Source organism: Prinia subflava, chromosome 13 (assembly GCF_021018805.1).
Source record: "Prinia subflava isolate CZ2003 ecotype Zambia chromosome 13, Cam_Psub_1.2, whole genome shotgun sequence".
Classification (NCBI taxonomy): Eukaryota; Metazoa; Chordata; class Aves; order Passeriformes; family Cisticolidae; genus Prinia; species Prinia subflava.
The window spans coordinates 1,808,240-1,827,575 of NC_086259.1; the positions used below are offsets into that span (position 1 = coordinate 1,808,240).

The 19,336-nt window shown below is 50.2% G+C and overlaps 1 protein-coding gene across 1 annotated transcript in view; it reads right to left on the reverse strand.

Moving 5' to 3' along the window:
- The window catches only part of LOC134557804 (hydrocephalus-inducing protein-like), a 63,868-nt gene that overhangs the window by 41,081 nt on the left and 3,451 nt on the right, over positions 1-19,336 (reverse strand). Inside the window, exons 5-18 of the mRNA XM_063411069.1 lie at positions 18,043-18,266; positions 16,088-16,155; positions 13,715-13,947; positions 12,826-12,926; positions 11,441-11,576; positions 10,829-10,993; positions 9,814-9,963; positions 7,754-7,992; positions 6,515-6,773; positions 5,753-5,899; positions 4,273-4,413; positions 3,484-3,800; positions 841-1,006; positions 277-366 (exon numbers count right to left, since the gene is read on the reverse strand). Coding sequence (XP_063267139.1) covers positions 277-366; positions 841-1,006; positions 3,484-3,800; positions 4,273-4,413; positions 5,753-5,899; positions 6,515-6,773; positions 7,754-7,992; positions 9,814-9,963; positions 10,829-10,993; positions 11,441-11,576; positions 12,826-12,926; positions 13,715-13,947; positions 16,088-16,155; positions 18,043-18,266 — 2,436 coding nt within the window. The remainder of the gene's footprint in view (positions 1-276; positions 367-840; positions 1,007-3,483; positions 3,801-4,272; positions 4,414-5,752; positions 5,900-6,514; positions 6,774-7,753; positions 7,993-9,813; positions 9,964-10,828; positions 10,994-11,440; positions 11,577-12,825; positions 12,927-13,714; positions 13,948-16,087; positions 16,156-18,042; positions 18,267-19,336) is intronic.

Genomic DNA, 19,336 nt, shown 5'->3' on the forward strand with positions numbered 1-19,336 from the left:
TTCTCAAGGTGCTACAGCAAAAATTTCCTGTGGACCACCTGATGAGGTCCAAGGGGAGCGACGTCCTCCATAGGTGCTGCACAGCACCCTTGGGCACCCATACAACATGTCCTGCATGGCCTCTCCAACAACCAGTTGCTCCAGCAGCACTTTGTGATGGGCATGGAGGGATGTGAGGCCCCTCTGTAGGCAATGCTGAGGGCCCCCAGTGGGACTGGCAGCTACAACCTTGCTTGCCACACTGAAAATGTGGAAGTGAGACAGATTCCCTCTTACCTCCTCCACTGCGAGGGGAGTGTACGGTACATGAATATGTAAGCTGACTCCTGGTTGGGTGCAATACTCCGCCCAGGCATGTGTTGGCACCTGAAAAACAAGCCATTCTATGCTAGGAGGGACAGCCACTTTGCAAAGTCTCATGTTGTCAGACAGCTTCAGGGCCACCATGGCAATACCAGCTCTCGGGTGAAAGCACAGATCTGGAAACAGGTAGTCTGGCTGGGTTGGGAAGGGGGTACATGGAGATCAGGACTCATCCCAGCTTGCTCTGGCAAGGAAGCTCGAGGTCTTATCATCATGACGCAGATGAAAGCCTCATCTTACATTGTGAAGAAAGCAAGGCAAAAAAATCCCACACTCAACAAAGGATCTGAGCAGGGTTCTCCAAGGAAAGCTCTCCTATTTCTCCCTTCCACACATGTCCAGCCACTGGCCCTGCTGCCCAGTCCACTCTCAGGGCAAAGGACAGCAGGGCAGCAAAAAGGGAGGTCAGCATAAGCATTACTTGTTGGTGGCAAGCTGGGGAGGCAATACAAGCAGTAGGTATACAAGAAAATCTACCTCTGTTTCTGAAGATTGGGCAAAATTCTGCAATTCACTCTGCAATTCTTCCAGGGCTGTGACATTTCTACTCTTGAAGTGTCTCCATCGACTTGCCGGGTGATCCACAGAGAACGATGTCAGCTTTGGTGGTTCGGGTTTGAATTCAGGTGGGTGAGGGTCATATCTGGAAAATAACGTAACTGTGAACAGAGACCTGCAGTGGGAGGGAGGGACACCTGCACAAGTAGCTCCTGGTCAGGATGCAGACCCAGGGTGCGTTGAACTGAGAAATGCTTTGATCCAGCCCTTCCCAAGCCAGGCTGGAGCAGGTCCCCTCTAAAGGCAGCCCAGGGCTGACACTGAGGTAGCAGCGGTGCAGGCAGCTGCAACTGCTCGCATTGAGGAACTACAGAGGACAGGGACTAACACCTTGTGGGGATGCAAAAAGCACAGTGGGAGAGGAAAAGACAGAGAAGGCAAGAAAAAGGGGAGATTTGAGGCACCAAGGGACAGACCCGGCCAGTGGTGAGCCAGCGCAACCCCCAGTGCCCAACACCAGAAACTCTGCAGCTCTACCAGGTATTTATCAGGAATGTTTCCCTGACAGTGTTGGGAGGGGTTGGTTGACATTTTCCAACACTCCCACGTGACTCAGGTCACATTCCCATTTTAAATTGAAGCAGGTGCTCAGGGTAACTCTGCTTGTGTTTCTAATGCCATGTGAGGGACACAGTTGTGCCCTGCCTGCCTGTCACCCTGCTTGAGCTGCAAGTGCTCCCCACACAGTCACACACACAGAATCACAGAATCAAAGAATCATTAGGTTGGAAGGGACCTTCAAGATCATCGAGTCCAACCCATGCTCTAACACCTCAACTAAACCATGGCACTGAGTGCCACACCCGGTCTTTTTTTAAACACATCCAGGGATGGCGACTCCACCACCTCCCCAGGTAGGCCATTCCAATACTTTATTACTCTCTCTGTGAAAAACTTCTTCCTAATATCCAACTTATATTTCCCTTGGTGCAGCTTGAGACTGTGTCCTCTCGTTCTGTCAGCTGTTGCCTGGAGAAAGAGACCAACCCCACCTGACTACAGATACCTTTCAGGGAGTCGTAGAGAGTGATAAGGTCACCCCTGAGTCTCCTTTTCTCCAGGCTGAACACCCCCAGCTCCCTCAGCCGTTCCTCACAGGCCTTGTGTTCCAAGCCCCTCACCAGCCTCGTTGCTTCCTCTGGACGCGCTCAAGCCTCTCAAGGCCCTTCCTAAACTGAGGGGCCAGAGCTGCACACAGCACTCGAGGTGTGGCCTCACCAGTGCCCAGGACAGGGGAAGAATGACCTCCCTGCTCCTGCTGGTCACACCATTCCTGATCCAGGCCCGGTGCCACTGGCCTTCCTGGCCACCAGGGCACACTGCTGGCTCATGTTCAGCTGCTGTCACCAGTACCCCCAGGTCCCTTTCTGCCTGGGCACTGTCCAGCCACACCATCCCCAGCCTGTAGCACTGCACGGAGTCGTTGTGGCCAACGTGCAGGACTTGGCACTTGGACTTGTTAAACTTCATCCCACTGCACTCTGCCCATCCATCCAACCATTCCAGGTCTCTCTGCAGAGCCTTCCTACCTTCCAACAGATCAACATATGCTCCCAGCTTAGTGTCATCTGCGAATTTACTAATGAAAGACTCAATCCCCTCATCCATGTCATTAATGAAGATATTGATGCATCCACAACCTGGATGCTCCATTCCCAGACAGGCATTCAGTGCCTGCTCCCCAAAGAATAACGGTCTTTAGCTTTGTAGCTTGTTATTTAAGGCTGGGTTTCATTTTTGGGTGAGATTCTCTCTCATCAGAACCCCCAAGAGATCCCTAATCATCTGTTCCACTGTCTTTAGTTTAAATGAATGGTTTGAAGCAACTTCCCAGCACCATGGTGCCCAGACAACATTTTTTACTCCAAACTTGTGGAGTAGGAGGCAGGGATAGGAGATGATGTGATGAATAAATCCTGCTGTCAAGCAGTACAGAACCCATAAGGGACATGTTGCAGTGGGGAAAAGTCAAAACGAGTAATAAGTGTCACAAAAAAAGGGGAGTGAAGAATCCAAGTGTCCACTGAAAGCTGACCCCTGGGAAAGAAATCGTCCTGGCACTAAAGGAGCTGTCTCACAAAAGAAGGAAAGGGAAGGTAACAAGATGTTCAGCATCAGCCCAGGTGCTAAACAGCTCTTTCTTTGGTGTTGGGACTTTCTGGGCATCCTCCAGCACAATGCAAGGGAGGAAGGCAAGGAGCAGAGAGCAGCTCCTGCAGAGAGGGCCCATCCCAAAGCAGAGGGGCCAAAAGGGCCTCAAGCAGCACTGTGGGAGCTGGGACTACGAGCCCTTCATCAAGGTGGACAGTGCCTCAGGCCACAGAGGTCTGAGAAAGCAGCCTTTGCCCCAGCTTTCCTTTCCAGGGCAAACCACCATGAGCACCAAATTGGTGGAAAACCTATTCCTTGAGCATCCAGCCTGACCTCAGCTGGTCGGTGTTATTTGCACAAGGACAAGTCAAAGCAGTTTGTCAGATCCTAGGCAAACAGCTTTGTTCTTTGCAAAGTACAAACAGGACACCAGGAAGAAGTGCTTCAAGGAGAGGGCAAAGGTGCACATACCTCAGCCTGTTCACCTGGCTGTCTGCCTGGAATGACCAGTGGTACTGGACAGGCAGCGGGCTGCAGTTGCTCATCTCCAGAGAACGCACTTCTCTAGTGCCAGCCACGATGCGGCCAAACTTCAGGGTGCTGGGCTGGATTTGGAGATGTGGGAAGTGGGCCTCTCCGTGGAGGGTGATATACTCCACAGAAGGATGGCCCCTGACCATTTCTATCTTCAAGACCTTCTTTTCTTTCCAGCTCTTAAAATCCACTTTATAAGCTGGGTCAAATGCGATGCAGAGATGACAGGTCTCCCCTACATCCACTGTCACGGGCTGCAAGGAGAGGAACAGTAATGAATCACCTGTGGGATGACATCCCAAGGTCTGACAGCATGAAACAGTAAATGCTGCTAGTGTGACCCCAGCGTGGGCTTCTCAGTTCATCATTCATTTCTTGACAGCAAGGGTCTGACTGCAGGCACCACACTCCAGTCCAGGATTCCCTCAGGCCCACGTTTCTGTGCTCAGCAGCAATACAAGGGGGTGGCTGCTGGAGAGCTGGGATGCTTTCCAAGAGACACCTTTACTGCATGGCTTGCTCTGACCTAGATGCCTCCTCCCTTCTACTAGTGCCTTCTCAATTCAGACAAGATTTGGATTCCTTCAGCAGCTCTACTGATGCAGCTCAGGCCATCCCACTGCTGATGCTACAGAATAAACTTCTTGACTCAAGGACCTCCCAAAAGAAGTGCACCACCACATCCCTCCTCCTCAAACCCCACTGGAGGAGTCCAGGGCTGCTCACCTGGCCAGCTGGGAGGGGCTGCTGGTCAGCATTGCAGACCAGAAACGGCTGCTCCAAGTCCAGCATAAGGTCGAGTGGCAGGCAGCAGGTGTTTTTTATAGCCAAAGGCTTGTACTGCAGAGTCAGAACATCACTGGGTTTCTATGGAAACAGGAGACAAGGGAAAACAACCTCAGCTAGCCATAGACCGCCTTCTGCTTCTGCTGCATCTCGCAGTTTTCAGTCCCAGAAGAGCATACATCTCTGTTTGTTTCTACCCTTCCAGGAGATTTTCCTTATAGCAGATGCTTTTCATGTTTAGAAACCACAGCATCCTCTGGGGGACAAGGAAACACTCCCACGTACAGAGGAGGGAATAGGACCCTGAGAGGAGGTGGCTGCTTGAACAAGATCTGGAGCAGAAAGTGAATCCAGACCGTTTGTCTCCACTTTTGTCTCTCTATTGGGCAGAACAGCCCTAGATGATCTTCACTCACATACAGTCATTTCTTACAGTCATTTCTTACAACCTTATTAGCTCATAAAAGCAGTTTGTCTGCAAGATGTGTCCTGCAGCCCCTGCTACAGGGACAACATGTCTGTGGTCTCAAAGCTACAGTCAGCCTAGGCTCTTCCTTCCTGTCTCTGCATTGTGCTGGGCTTCCTACATGGTCTAGAGAAACCAGAGAGTTTGGGAAACTAGTTCTGGATGTCCTGATATCAAACAGGTGCTGTACCATAGCACGCAATAAATCAGTTTGTCTGTGTGGCATCTAGAAGAACCCAGGCAGAATTAGGGAGAGCTGAAAAGCTTCTAATTACATCTGAACTGCCTGCTCCAGGGATTCTGTACTTCAGTGGAAGCCTGGGAACCAGAGGAGAGGCCTGAAATTACAGAAACCAACTAAGGAAACATCTTCCCTTTTTCAGACAACTTGCAGGAGAGGGAAAGATGATGCTGGAGTTGGGATCCAGAGACTAAAGGGCACCTGCTCTGCCTCACTGCTCTCATCACTGCAGCTGCAGGGTGTCTGGGGAGTCCTTTGAAGCAGGTGAGGCTTAGGGAAATGCACAGAGCTATACCATATAGCTGTCCCATACAGCATCCATGCAAACAACAGAGAAGGCAAAGAGACACACAAGATGATGAGTTTTTCCTTGTCAGCCTGAGGAATCCACAGGAATCTCCATTTTTCCCAGCTTCCCTACAGCACTGGTACATCAGCACAGACATCAGTGTGCCTTGGGGCATCCTCAAAAACCTCCCTTTACAGTGAGCAGAGAAACTGGCATTTCTCTGGAAACGGCCACGATCCCCCATGGCAGTGCAGTTTTAACTGCAATTTTACTTTGGGGATGTTAAATATCAGTCTCATCTCTAAAAGCATCTTCACTCACTTTACAAAGAGCCTCTGGAAGGGTAAAGAGGGGCTTTAACACAAGCACACACCCCCCTCAGCCATGCTGCATTTAAATGTCAGGATGCCATCCAGAGACTTACCTTCTTCTCCACCCGGAAAGAAAATCGTCTGGCTGATACTTCTATAGAGGGATCAATAAACTGGCAGGTAACGATTGTTTTTATTATCTTGTTTGTCATGCTGCTTGTCCCAATGGCGGCTTCACAGATCACATAATCCTGCACCACCTGCAGGCAAGAGTCACTTGTCACCAGTGGGCGGTGGCAGGGCATTCAGCAACTGCCCTGCATTGCCTCAGCACCCACCACGGGCCCTATCCCTGCCACAGAGTTATGGTCACTGCCCGCTCTTCTTCCTGTGATGCAGCTTTTTTATTCTGCACTCAATTGTCTGTAGCACTGCACCCCAATAGCCACAAAAGGCACTTGTGAGAAACTCCTTCCCTTCACATGGCTTTGTTTTCACTCTGTGCTTATCCCAGATAAACCTGTTTAATTCACTTTCTTTTTGGGCTCCTAGTCTTAAGTGTAACTTATTTCTCTGCCCTTCCTTGCTGACTAAGCATGCAACACTGCTTGCCCCAAAAGAGCAGTATGTTCTTCCACCCCTACTTTGGGATCAGCACTGGGTTTTGGTGGCTGTGGAATCACAAGGAAGCCTTAGCTGGTCTGAGGGTGGCCAGCAAGGCAAGCAACTGGTGCTGCCACAGAAACGTGTGGTCTTAAACCAGTTTCTTGAAGGCCCCTGCTCATTTTCCCAGGCAAATGGCAAGGGACTGTGGAACAAGCCCAGGGGAGGGGATCTGATGGTTCCCCAGGCTCAGCCCGTGGTGGGGACCTCACCTGCGGGATGTTGGAGAAGCCTTGCAGCACCACGTCCACAGACTGGCCTGGCTGCAGCTCCATCGACCGTGGCTCCAGCCCAAACACGGGGGTGGTACGTTTGGGGCTCCGGGAATCATCTTCGGCCTTGGGGCTACTCAGGGCTGACGTGCTCTGGCCCTCCTCCTCAGCTGGGCTCTTCCATTCCACCCTCCAGAAGAGCCGACGGGAATGGTCACCCTCGTTTGTCAGTTTGAACCGACGGATACAGGGAAGGAGGCTAGAATAGAAGGCAGGATGGAAAATAGTATGGGAGTAGCTATTTCCCTTGCCATCAGATTGCTCCCAATGAGCAATTGTTCTGGGGTGATTCATACTGTTAATGTATTTTGTATTAATCTGCACCTGAAACTGTTACTGAATCTTCGAGATCCTGCACTTGGGACCCTTGTGTGTGGGGGTATGATGGCAGGCATTTCTAAAAGCCGACTCAGAGGCAGTTTCTGGATGATCCCAGCCAGCTGCTAAAAATCATCTGTCTGCTCCAGGAGAGGAAACCAGGGGAGCAGGGCCTCTCTCATTCGTAGCAGTTTTGGTTTAGCACTGGTAGCCATTTGTAGAAACTTCATTTTGCAATCAGAAACTGTTTGGAAGTGAACTTTGCAAACTCTGCTGGCAGCGGAAAAACGAGCGAGGTCTGGGCAGAGCAGGGCAGCAGCAGAGCCCACGAGCAGCGGGAGGAAGCGGCGGTGCAGACCCCACTCAAACCAGCAAGTTTCCATCTGCCTCTGGAGCTGCTCTGTGCGCTCCTGCCTTCCCAGAGGGGGTTGTCACCCTCCTGTCTCTTTGTTCCCAGGGCCCCTGTTTGCCTGGGAGGTGCCATTTCGGAAGGGAAGGGTGTGATGCCATCTTCCCTTGGTCCCTCACCCACACGGAGGGACCGCCTCACCCGGGCACCGTTTCAGGAACCTTTTGTTCTGGGGAAGCCTGCGAGATCATTACTTGATCAAGAGAGGACATAAATGTGTTAGAACTAAAGAGAATTAATTCAGTGGCACTTTGGCAACTGGTTTCCCTTGCAGTGGTTTTTGAGGGTATCTAACAACTCTCAACTGGCCATCACGTGTTTCTAAAGGAATCTTTGCCTTCAGGGAAGGAGTCAGGGACTTTGAACGCTGAAGAAGATCTTGCCCGAAGGACTACAGCAAAACTGCTCCTTGCTGAGACAGGAGGAGAGGTGGGAGTGGAGAGATCTCCTACCTGAATTGGTATCCCAAGTTGAGCTCTGGGCCGAATGGTTTGTCTATGACAATTGTGGTGCCAATGCCAGAAGCCTCAACCAAGAAAGTGGTCCAAAGGCTGTTCCGAATGAACAGCTGGATATCATCAGCAAAAAACCCAGTGTCATCCAGGGTTGCTGTGATAGTCACAGGAACCTCACCCCTAGCTGGGATCACTCCTTCTCTGGGTTCAATGACATAGCAATGGGGTTTCTTTACCTGTAAGACAAGCATAGTATGCATTTAGGATGGAAACCACACACCCTGGTCTCTTGTGGGATATAAGAAAGACTAAAGAGGGGAGAATAATAATCCTAAAGTCTTAATTTCCCTAAATTTAAGCTGCAGTATCGGGCAACAGCAGAGCTGATACAACCTGTATTTTCCCCTCCTTTAACACACTCTCACCTAATCAACCCAGTTTTGCCCAACCCAAGGGACACTTATCCTCAGGACAGTGTTCCTTCCCCAGTCTTGCTCTGGACTGTGTGCCAAGGAAAGCTGCTTTCTTTCTCCTGGCTTCTCACAAAGGTTTAGGGCCAGAGGAAGTCATGACTGCTCAAATCCCACTGCAGAAACCACACGGCTGGAGGATACTGCTGAGAGCCTGAAGAATATCTCTGCAAAACCAGCTGAGCAAAACCCCAACACCAAACTATTCTTTCCCAAGGGGCCATCAGTGCTTCTCAACATCCCCTAAAGGACTGAAGCCCTCCCTTCCCACTGGTCTGAGCTGTAGAGAGGTGCCCCAGTGCCCTCTGCTTTGGAAAAGCCACTTCTAAATGAGGTCATAGCGGAGCAGGAAAGCAGGGAGCAAAAAGAAAACTGGATGACATGTGCTCTGTGAGCATGACCCAGTCTTCCCAGGAACTCTTGTCCTCTGCTTTCTCATGGACTTCATGGATTGGGCAAGAGAGCTGGAAGCTGCCTAAAGGAGGGAGGAAAGGCCTTGCACCAGCACAGCTGCACAGGCACAGCTCTGCATGTCCAGCCCTGGTAAGAGCATGTGAAGCCCCTCCTTTACACACCACGACCACCCAGCCAAGGTGCATTGCTCCCTGAAGAGATGGAAAGCAGAATTTCATTGTGAAGTTAAGAGAAAGCTGCCCTGGAAAATCCCTCACTTTAAGGTTACATTTATCCCCCAAACAGCTGGAAAAGCAGCAGGAGGAAAATTCACATCCCTCCTCCTTGGCCCAGGAGGCTGTGGCTGGACTCTCCCACATGGCCTGATGCTTTATCCACAGACACAAACAAGTCCGTAGGATCAGGTTTTAACCAGCTCCAAGTTCAACACACCCAGCATGAAGAAGAAACCTCAAGCCCCTCATAGATCTCCCCCTCCAGCAGACATCCCACCCAGCCCCAGCCTACAAGCCCTTCCTGGCTGCACCAGCCCTGCTCCCCCTGCCAGGGGAGCAGCCCCAGCTCCTTCTGCCCTGTGCAGCCTCCACATATTGAACAGCCTTTCTCTGCAGCTGCCCCCAAAGATGCTCTTCAGTGGCACAGAGACCACAGCCTGTGAAGGTGCACAACCCCCACGGATGTCTTTGTGTGGACAGCCCAACTGGCTTGACCCACAGGAGGTGTGAAAATTGCCTCCCCACGAGCAGTCTGAGGACAGACCTCACACCCTCTTCTCTACTATGAACAGCAGTTTGGCACAAAGCAAATGAAGATGGCACAGGGAAACCACAGGGAAATCCATGCTGTCTGAGGAGCAAAGGACCACAGGTTTCTCTTGATCTCTGAGCTCCAAAAATGTGACACACGCAGCTAAAGACCTTCCACAAAATTAAGGGAGAACTTGTTAACATAATCAAGATGAATTTCTCGAACATTTCTGCACTTGATTTCACTGAGGGGTGCCCCAGCTAAAACCACTCCAGAGCCAGGTTCCTCTTGTCTTGCCCACATGGAATACTGCAGTATCTTGCTTCCTCTCACACAGGGAGATATGGAAATCTTGCAGATAAAAACCAAGTCATGACTGCTACTGACCAGTCAATTTCCGTGGAAGACAGCCCCACAGATACTTACAATCTCCAGCCTGAAGTCTGTGTCCACGAGACCTTCGTTGATGAGCCTAAAATGTTGTGATTTAGGCTTTAGCACTTGGGTCCTGCCAAACTCTATCCGCCTAGGACTTGGGTAGATTGCCAGCCGTCCAAGGCTACACAGTGTTGTTCTCTGTTCCAGAAAGCAGGCAAGAAAGATTAAAAAAAAAAAAAAATCAAACCACAACAGGGAAACCTAAAAAAGCTTAAACAGCTCAACCCCACTCAAGTTATTTCTTTAGGGTCAGCTACCACTCTCCAGCTGAAATGCTGGGCTTTTGGGGAAAAAAAAGAAAAGCAAAATGTATTCACCTCCAAATTGAAAAGGATTATGGTAAGAGAAACTTTCAACCTACAAAATTATTGGCCCAAAGGTAGAAGCTTTGCAAGAAATCTCTAGTTAAGATCAGGCTGACAGTTAAACAACTGGTTATTCTGGTGGGGAGAAACCCTCCTCTTAAAGCAGCCTGATAGTTGAAAGCAACTGTTTTGTCAAACTTCAGGCTCCTGGCACAGCCTGCACTGCCTGTCCTTCCTGTTGACTGATTTACATGCAGTGCCACAATGGTTCAGGTTCAGATGTTTGCTGCCATCCAGGGAATCTGACATCATCATTTTCATGTTTTAATATAAGTTTAAATCTTTGCAACTACTCTTCAAATGTCAACTTTCCTTTTTTTAACAGAAAGCTCAAGATTCCCACAAGTCTTCTGACATCCTCTTTTGTGCTGAGAAATGACATTTTAAAACAGATGTTTCCAAAGTTAATAGCATTTTAAAGATTAATTAACTAGAATTATCCTCGATTCCAGCTTAGATGAATTACATTCTGGGTCAGACACTGACATTACCACCTATAAGGCATGAGCTGTTTATGCCACCAGTCCCTGCTGTCCTTCTCCACAGCAGCCCGTGCCTGTTTTCCCCAGAAGAATCCCTGCACACTGTGCACCCTGCCGGGAGAGTTGCACAAGGCACACACCTCCCCTGGCACTCACCAGTGGGTTTCTTTCATCCCCGAACACGCCGATAAGAACTTCGGCGCTGTGCTTGCCCAGCTTTTGGACTTCAACTAGAACAGGAATCTCTGCAGTGCTCCGAGGCAGGACAATCCCACAGGGTTTGGGGCTGGAGTAGAACACAGGAGAGTCCTCCTTGCGTCTCTAGAAGGGACAGAATCAAATGCAACTTCAGAGGGACCTCTGAAGAAACTTTAAATTCCTTAACTTCCACCACAACAGCAACTTACACACATTTTTAAAAATCCCCAGGACAAAGGTAAAAGGCACAAACAAGATGCATGAATTGTAGGGTTAGCATTCTCAGGGAGTTCTGCAAGGAGGCTGCCAGCACAGGCACTGGTGTCTGTGGATGCAGCAGCTTTTCACAACCCTCTAAGATCTCCCACAAGAAAACACCCTGAAGACTACAACGTCAACTGTTTCCTCAGGAGGTTAAACTGCATCCTAAACTTTACATTCAGGTAGGATCCTGTTCTCAGCAGCTCTTTAAAACTGAATAGAAACCAGCAAGGACTAATCCAAACCCTTTTTTCCCCTAATAATCTGCTCAACAATATTTGAGAGGAGGAGGTGAATGCGATGCCAAACCTGGGGAATAAGCCCATAGCAGCCAGGAAGGTCGGTGGTATTCCTAATGCAGAACTTCTTCTCATATGGCACCTTCAGGTCGCACTCATCGAACGACAGGATTTGGGGTATTACTTCCAGCTCAGGAACGACACATCTGGGCAAAGACATGACCCCAAGGGAATCAGAGATACTGAAGGAATGGAGAACGTTTACCCCCAAAGATTGTCAAATGGAGCATAACACATTTGTCACTGCCAAACAGACATTTAACAGCTCTACAGTGGTAAATTGCATTCTAAGTCTTCCCACTCAAACATGTCTTGTCAAGGAGAGGCAAACCCTGAGAGGCAGCACCCAGAGGCTGCCAAGTGCCCCAGGCAGAGCACTTTGTCCCACAGCTGCCTCAGCCCCTCCTTTACCCAAGAAGGCTTCCAAGGACTCCTATAACAGTCCCAGTGATCCAGGAGCTCTGGGGGAGCCTTTCCAACAAGGATCAGTGCTCACTAAGGCTCCAGGAACACACAACTCGAGTGTCTCAGTAAAAATGACTCCCTTCTCTCCCATGGTGCTGTTGCCCTGCCTGAGAACTCAGCTGTTTGCCCCAGCCTTGGAGGGCACAAGGCACCACCTGCCCTACAGAGCGGGTGATCACTCTGTCCCAGCTCCTGCAGCTCCCTCGGTCCTTCACAGGTCCATGCAGTGACTGTGCCCATTTGCACCTGCTTGACAAAACTGCAGCCCAGGCACTGACTGGATGGCTCTGCCTGGGAGAGGGAACAGCACCAGGGAACTGCATCCCTCTTGTCATTAAACTGACACCCAGAGCAGCATAGCAGGATGGAATTCTGCTGCAGCAACAACAACTTTTGGTTTAAGTCTGAGAATATCAAAGCTCAAAATGGGAAGCAGAGGGAAGGAGAAAAAATAGAGCTGACCTGCCACATCATGGGCTGATTTCCCCTCGCAAGATCTTGCCCTCACCACTCCTGCTGTCAGCCACCTCCCCACTGTCACGTGCCCTCATTAACAGAATCAGACCCTGACTCTCAGCAGGCTGTTTGGTGTGTCCCAAACCCATGCAGGGTGATTGCAACCCAGCACAACTCCACCTCTTGCAGGAAGAAAGAGAGGAGGCCCTCAGGAAATTTGTTCCACCTCAAGCACCAAAAACCAGGCCAATGAATGATATCATTCCTGTTCCCTTTAGAAAAAGGCCCAGGACCGTGCTGGGCTGTGCGCAGGGGTGCTTTTCACCACAGGCTGCTTTCCAAGCACTGCTGTTCTCATGCCCAGCTGGGCAGAACATGAGGTCATTAAACAACACTTCTCCTTGGGAGCTGCAGCCAGCCAAGCCTGTGCAAGGCAGCCAAGTGTGCTGGGGGAGGCCAGGGAAGTGCTGGTACCTGGCCTCGATGATCAGTGATGCCAGTTCCTTGCCCATCCCCTCCACGTCCACCAGCAGTTTCCGGTTGAATTCCATCACGGTATTGGAACACAGGGTCACCTGGGGGAAGAGCAGTAAAATCTTCCTTACAAAAGCTCATTACCCATCTATGATATCCTCCAGTTCTTGTTTCGTGGTAAAGAAGGGGAGGATTTTGCCTTCATTCTTCTGCTGGTCCATATGCAGAGCACAGTGTCGGAGAGTACAAAAGCCTTCTGGCAAGTACCAGATTTGTTAAGCACACCTTGCTATCAGGGGATAGGTCAGCTAAATGAAAACATTAGACTAAAGCTCTATGCACCACTGTCTTCAAATTAAGGGGCCAGTTTTTCAACTGACTACAATGACATAAATGCAGAGGAAATCTGACTTGAACAGAATGAGTTCAGCTTTAGAGCAGGAAGCTGAGGGCAAAGTGTGGCCCAGCAAGTGCATGGGCCCATGGCTGCAGTTTTTTGTCTTCACTGAAGATCCCTGCAGTGAACACAAATCATTCTGCTCTCCAGGAGAGGAGAAACGAGACCAAGAAAAAAGCAAACTGCTTTATACAATGAAATCTCTCTAACACCCACCTTCCATCCTCATGCTTGCTCTGCCCACTTGCAAAGAAATCACTCTCAAAAACACAAGAATGGCTTCAGGACTTGATCATATGATACATGATTTCAGCTGGTGATTTTGGAAACAAATCAGTGCTCCTTCAGGAACATCCCGAGTAACCCACTCACAGAGGCCCCACAGCAGTGCAGACCTCTCACTCACACGATGCTCCAAGCTGGCAGCAGAGCTAAAGCCCTCCCACACTCCAGTGAAGCTTCAGCCCTGGTGTGGCTGGACTCTTCCCATACCTCAATATCCTGGTGTTCCTGGGGGAGGAGGGTCCCTCGGCTGGGATTCATTGTAAACTCCCTTGGCTCCGCATCAAAATGAATTCCCTCCCTCCAGGATGGGTCAGTGTCGCTGCATATTTGATCAAAGCAGCTCACAGCAGGCTGCGTGCCATCCTCCGACATGCGGAGCTGGAACGTCAGGGGCATCTCGGAATTGTTAATGAGGCGACAGGTCTTGGTGTAGGGAAAGCCTAGGAAAAGGACACAAATACACACTTAGGCACCAATTATGTCATGCCTCCTGGTGGGAATATCCTGGTGGGATGAAAGCATGACTGGAGTTTGGCTCTTTATTATCTGAACTACAGCTCACTGAGAAGCTGCAAGAGGAATTAATTGTCACTTAGTTCCCTTTGACACCGATTCCAGACTGCAACCTTCAAAATGCCTGCTCTTAGCCTTGCTGAACACTGCAAGCTTCTCTCTTTCTGATGGGGAGGAGCTTCCCCACCTGCCCCAAACCAGCACTGGTTATTTCTTACTGATGAGTGTGCACCCACACCAAGCATTTCCTCTGAAAATTCAAGCTGCAAAATTCCCTGTTAAGTTTGCCAGTGCTCCCACTGTTTTCAAGATACATAAACAGTGAGTCGTCACTGAGAAGAAGCTACAGCAAATGAAAGTGAGAATGGAATCAGGAACTAGAACATGATGCAAAGCACCCTAATGCAGTTTCTCCCTGCAGGATCCTTAAGGCATCTCTTGGTTTGGGCCAAACAGACTGAGGCCATGACAGCTCAGAGCCCACTCAACTGGAGGCAAACCTGAGCCTTGCTTCCAGATTAGCAATTAGGAACCATGTCCCACCTGACCCAACAAATGGGGACATCCCACCCATGCTGCTCACTGGGATTTGCTGCCTGCAAGGGTTTACCCCGCCTTAGCTCTGAGATTTACTTTCCATACTGGAAGCCAGAGGTGCAGCCATGCATGGTGGGCATGTCCTGCAGAGCCCGGACACCAGCCACAACCTGCTCTGCACTGGACATCTGGCTTGGCTGGCCAGCTCTGTGGGGAGGAGACTTCTCCCCAGGCCTGCTCACCGAGAGTCCTTTGAACACAAATGGGGGAAAACACAACTGCAGGCACAGCCCAGAGCTTCTCTGTGCCCATCAACAGTGATCACTGCCAGCCCCAGCAGTGACTCCAGCAGAGAGGCACAAAGGGACAAACACACATGTCAAAACCTCAGATGAGACTGAGGTCACCACATGCAGACAACAGTCAACAGTTAAAAAGAAGCAAAGATACAACAGCTGCCTTCAGCTGAAGAGACTTTAGGAATTAAATCAGATTAAGCAGGATGAATCTTCTACTACAGAACCATATTTCTACCTGCTGCCTTTCTTGTTTCATTTATTGAAAAGGACACTTAACAAGGGCCTCAGTGGTGATGCAGGGTGGGAAGAAGCAGCTCAGGAAAGGCAATTAGTTTTCCTAAAACAACTTCATTGTTACGGGTTTAGGTTTCGTTGTGAATTTTCCCCTTGGTCTGGGAAGGGGGATAGGGGTTTGGGGGGTTTTGGCTGTGGGGGTGGGCTTTTCCATTTGGGGCTTTTTGGGATTTGTGGTGGGATGCCGTGGGCGGTCGTGAAGCCGGACCTGAGGTTTGGCAGGAGCAGACCTTTCCCTCCTCCCGCGCGGGGCTCGGGAAGGTCGGCAGCGCGGTGCTGCGGGACGTTGTGTGCTCGGGGCCTTCACTAGGCTGCAGCTCAGCACCACGATCGAACCTGCCTGCCTGCCCCGCTTCTGCCCGCTGCTGTCTGCAGGGCCGAGATCCCCTGCCGCCTGCAGTTTGCAGAAGGAGCCATTTCCTCCTTCCTTCCCTCCCTGCTGGTGCCGGCTGGGAGGGCATCACTGCCCTGCCAGAGCCCACAGCTCCTCCAGCCTGTGAGCATAATTACAGCAAAGGGGGAAAACAGGTCATGGCAGGTTGGAAACTTCTGTTACTGCGGTGTCTGTGTTGTCTGTGCAGTCCTGATATATTGTAGTAAAGAAATGTTATTCCTTTTCCCAGGTTTTTGCCTGGAAGCCCTGTAATTTCAAAGGTATAAGAATTTGGACGGAAGGGTTCATCTTTCCCTTCCAGGAAGATTGCTGCCTTCCTTGGCAATATCTGTCTTTTAAACCATGACAGAGACATCAGAAAATACTTGGTTCTATTTGATCCCACAATGGCAAAATGCTTCCTGAGGCACCAGCAGTCCTGCAGTTCACAGCCTGAAGAAGCTGCTGCGGCAGAACACGAGTGCTGGACGCTTTTACGTTCGAGTGCTCCATTTTGGAAGGCACAGATCCCTCCCGCTGTGTCCCAGCCCAGGGAACACTCACCAAAGGAGATGTCACCAAAGTTCATGGCTTTGGTGTCGAACTGTAAAGTCGGTCCACTGACACAGCCCCTGCGATGACGAGGACAGAGAGGAAACGGCTTGGTTAAAGGGAATTGCAAAGCCTCCGGCTGTCGTGGCTCGGGGACATCAAACCTGGTGTCAGGGGCACCGTGGCTCTCAAACCAACACACCCCCATGTGCTCAGCACAGTGTCCATGTGGACAGGAGGCACCTAAAGCCAAGTGGGACTTCAGGCACAGGGCAGGCAGGAAAAGCCCCCGAGTTGCTGGTGGTCCCATGAAGGACCCTGAAACCACACCCAGACATGGCTCCATGCCTCAGTTTCCCCATCTGTGATGTGATGGACATAAAGGTGTCCCCACAAACTTCTGTAACCAGCCTTTGCAGCCACAGCTTCCCTGCTTTGCTACTTAGCTGTAACTGATGTTCCCATGGAGGAGCTTTCTCAGGAGATTTTGACCCACACAATCATTACAGACAGAGTTTTGAGACATGAAGCCAGGGGAGCCCCAAACATCCTCTGAAAAGAGCAGCAGTTCTACACAGTGGACAAATGAATCCTAGAGGAAAGGACCAGCTTGTCATCAGTGCACCGGCTGGCACAGTCAAGAGCAATAGCTTCAACAACAAAACATGGGTGTCCTGAATCTACCACACCACATCACCTGTCCCTTGCACTCAGCAGAAAGACTCCAAAAGTCCCCAACATCCACTGAAATCAGCACTTGAAGCTGCACAACATGAGTTCAAAGATTTCATGACTGATGGCAATCAATGCCCACTCTGACTTCTGGCTACAAGTCAAAGACCAGTGAACTGTTCACAGCACTGCCACTGTCTCTGCTCTACACATCTCAACAAGAGACACCTGCCCTTGCTCAAGGAGAAAGCTGCTTATGCAGTAATATCCCATGACCAGTTTGGGGGAGGGACAGAGGAGAATCAATTATTTGATGGTGAAAGGTTCCCTCTTGATTTCCAAAATAAAGAAGCAGCACTTTTCCTCCAAAAACAAAGCCAGCATAATTGTTTCTCTACTATGGGCAGACCTACTCAACACTTTTCTCTTGCTAAATAATAAATTTCATGTTCCTTTTTATCCATCTCCCTTATCTTATTGGTATCATCAACTGCAGATTGCTTTCATTTCTTTACTGCCTTGATCCAGTGCCTCCCAACAGCCACAGCCCAGCTCCAAAGCTCCTGAGCAGCCAAAACCAGCTTTCCTGCTTACACTACATTATCCTACCAGCACACGGCTCAGGCTAGCAGGGACAAGCCCTCCTGGTGCTGTGATCCTAGGACTGAGCTCTGCCTCCCCTGTTATCACCTCTTCTCCCTTTTGCTGAGCCAGGATTATCTCTTGCAATGGCACCAGCCCACAGGATGGTGCCCATGTCCTTGGGACTGTTCCTGCTGCACAGTTCCCTGTCTCCCACATCAGCCTTTTCCTCCTGTGGAAGGGAGCTACCCAGAGCACTGTGCACAGGAGCTGGGAGCACAGCTTGTCCCCCACAGCATGGTTATGAGAGGTGAGGCTGGAGGCTGCCCATTTGGGATGGATTATTAACAGAGGTTTTTAAAAGCACTGCTGCTGGTGCAGAATCACCCAGGCTGGCCCATCTCCAAAGCCCTGGGGGCCTTGCTGGGTGTTCAGGTGGGACATCCCAGAGCAGCTACTGCCCAAAGCAAATCCACGCCACTGCCTGCCATGGCCCAAGGCAGAGGGAGCTCCCTGCAGGGAGGAGTCATTTCCAACTCCCAGGTACCACACAGGGCAGCAGGCACTCCCTCCCTAAGACAATGGCAGGATCAGAGCCAAGATTAAGACCTCAGGAAACACCGTTATTCTCTGCTCAACCTCAAAATGAGGTAGGTGAGGGATGTCCCAGAGACAGCTACAAATGTGCCCACCAAGCTCCCAAGGGTCCTTACCTGATTGACAGGATCACAGGCTTAGGAGATCCAGCCACACTGAACTGGAAGTCTTCCCAAAACGACCCTACTATGCTGGCATTGAAGGAGAACTGAAGAGTCTGGATCCTACCCGGTGCAATGATGCCCTCCTTGGGTGCAAACTGGAAGCAGCAGCCCACTTTTGTGGCTGAAGGGATGTAGGTGAAGGGAGCATCAAGAACTCCTTTGTTAATCAGTTCCACCTGCAGCAGCAAGAAAGAAAAATGGAAATACATATGGAATCTGCCCTTCTTGTGAGTTATTTTCTAATGACACAATTAACACCCAGAAAAGGCAGAAGATGCTTGGTGCTGCTGAATGGCAGGAGTAAAAAAAATACAACAGGACAAGTTCTGCCTTTGGGTTTTCACACAAAGCACTGGTAACTCCATATAACCAGAGTCACCCTGGGGTTATCCCATGGACACAGAGCAGTCCACCTCTGGTCAACATCACCAAGCTCATTCACACCTGGCCCTGAGAGCAACGTTGGGTGATTGCAGCTGCGTAGTGGATCACCACAGAGCTGCTGCTGCCCCACTTAGCACAGCTCCAACAGTACCATCTACTCATTCACCTTCTCCCATATCGTGAAAACCATACATTGAGAATGAGGCATCAGCATCAAAATGTACAGACAGAACCATCTTTTGATAAGAAACTCAGTGTGTCATTCCCTTGCACAACCAAACTTTTGAAAGTGCCTGGGATGATGTAGTGCCTCATTTTCTACCTCTTTCAGCTGCTCTCCTTTTTTTGCAAACTTGACACTATTGGGGGAGAGGCAAATGGGTACAAAGATCCTTTGCTGTATTCCCAGGAACACTTTTCTTTTTCTAGAGCCAGAGATACACCAAGCCTGAAGTGTGGTGAGGGACTGGTCAGCAAGGGAAAGAACTTCCAAGCCTTTTGCAAGGGCCAGCACTGAGCCTGGAAGCTGAAGGCTTTCCTGTGACTTCCCGGAATATGCAAGAGACACTTGACTGAAAATTGTTGGCAGTGGACTGAAGCTCAAATGTAGCCAGGTTGTTCCAGCTGCTTCTGAACAGCCCAGTACAAAGGTGCCTTGTGTCTGGTGCTGCCACAAAAGCCTCTGAGCAGGCAGCTTTTTGACCCAGTGCTGGTTGCATATGCCAAGGCGTTGTTTTGCAGGAAGCCTCCCAGCTGATCCCCAAGGAAGGCTGCCCAAAAGAAGGGATTGGAGCTTCGTGAACAACAGACACACCTGTCTGACTCCCCCAGATTTGACCAGTACATCAAATATTCCCCGCTC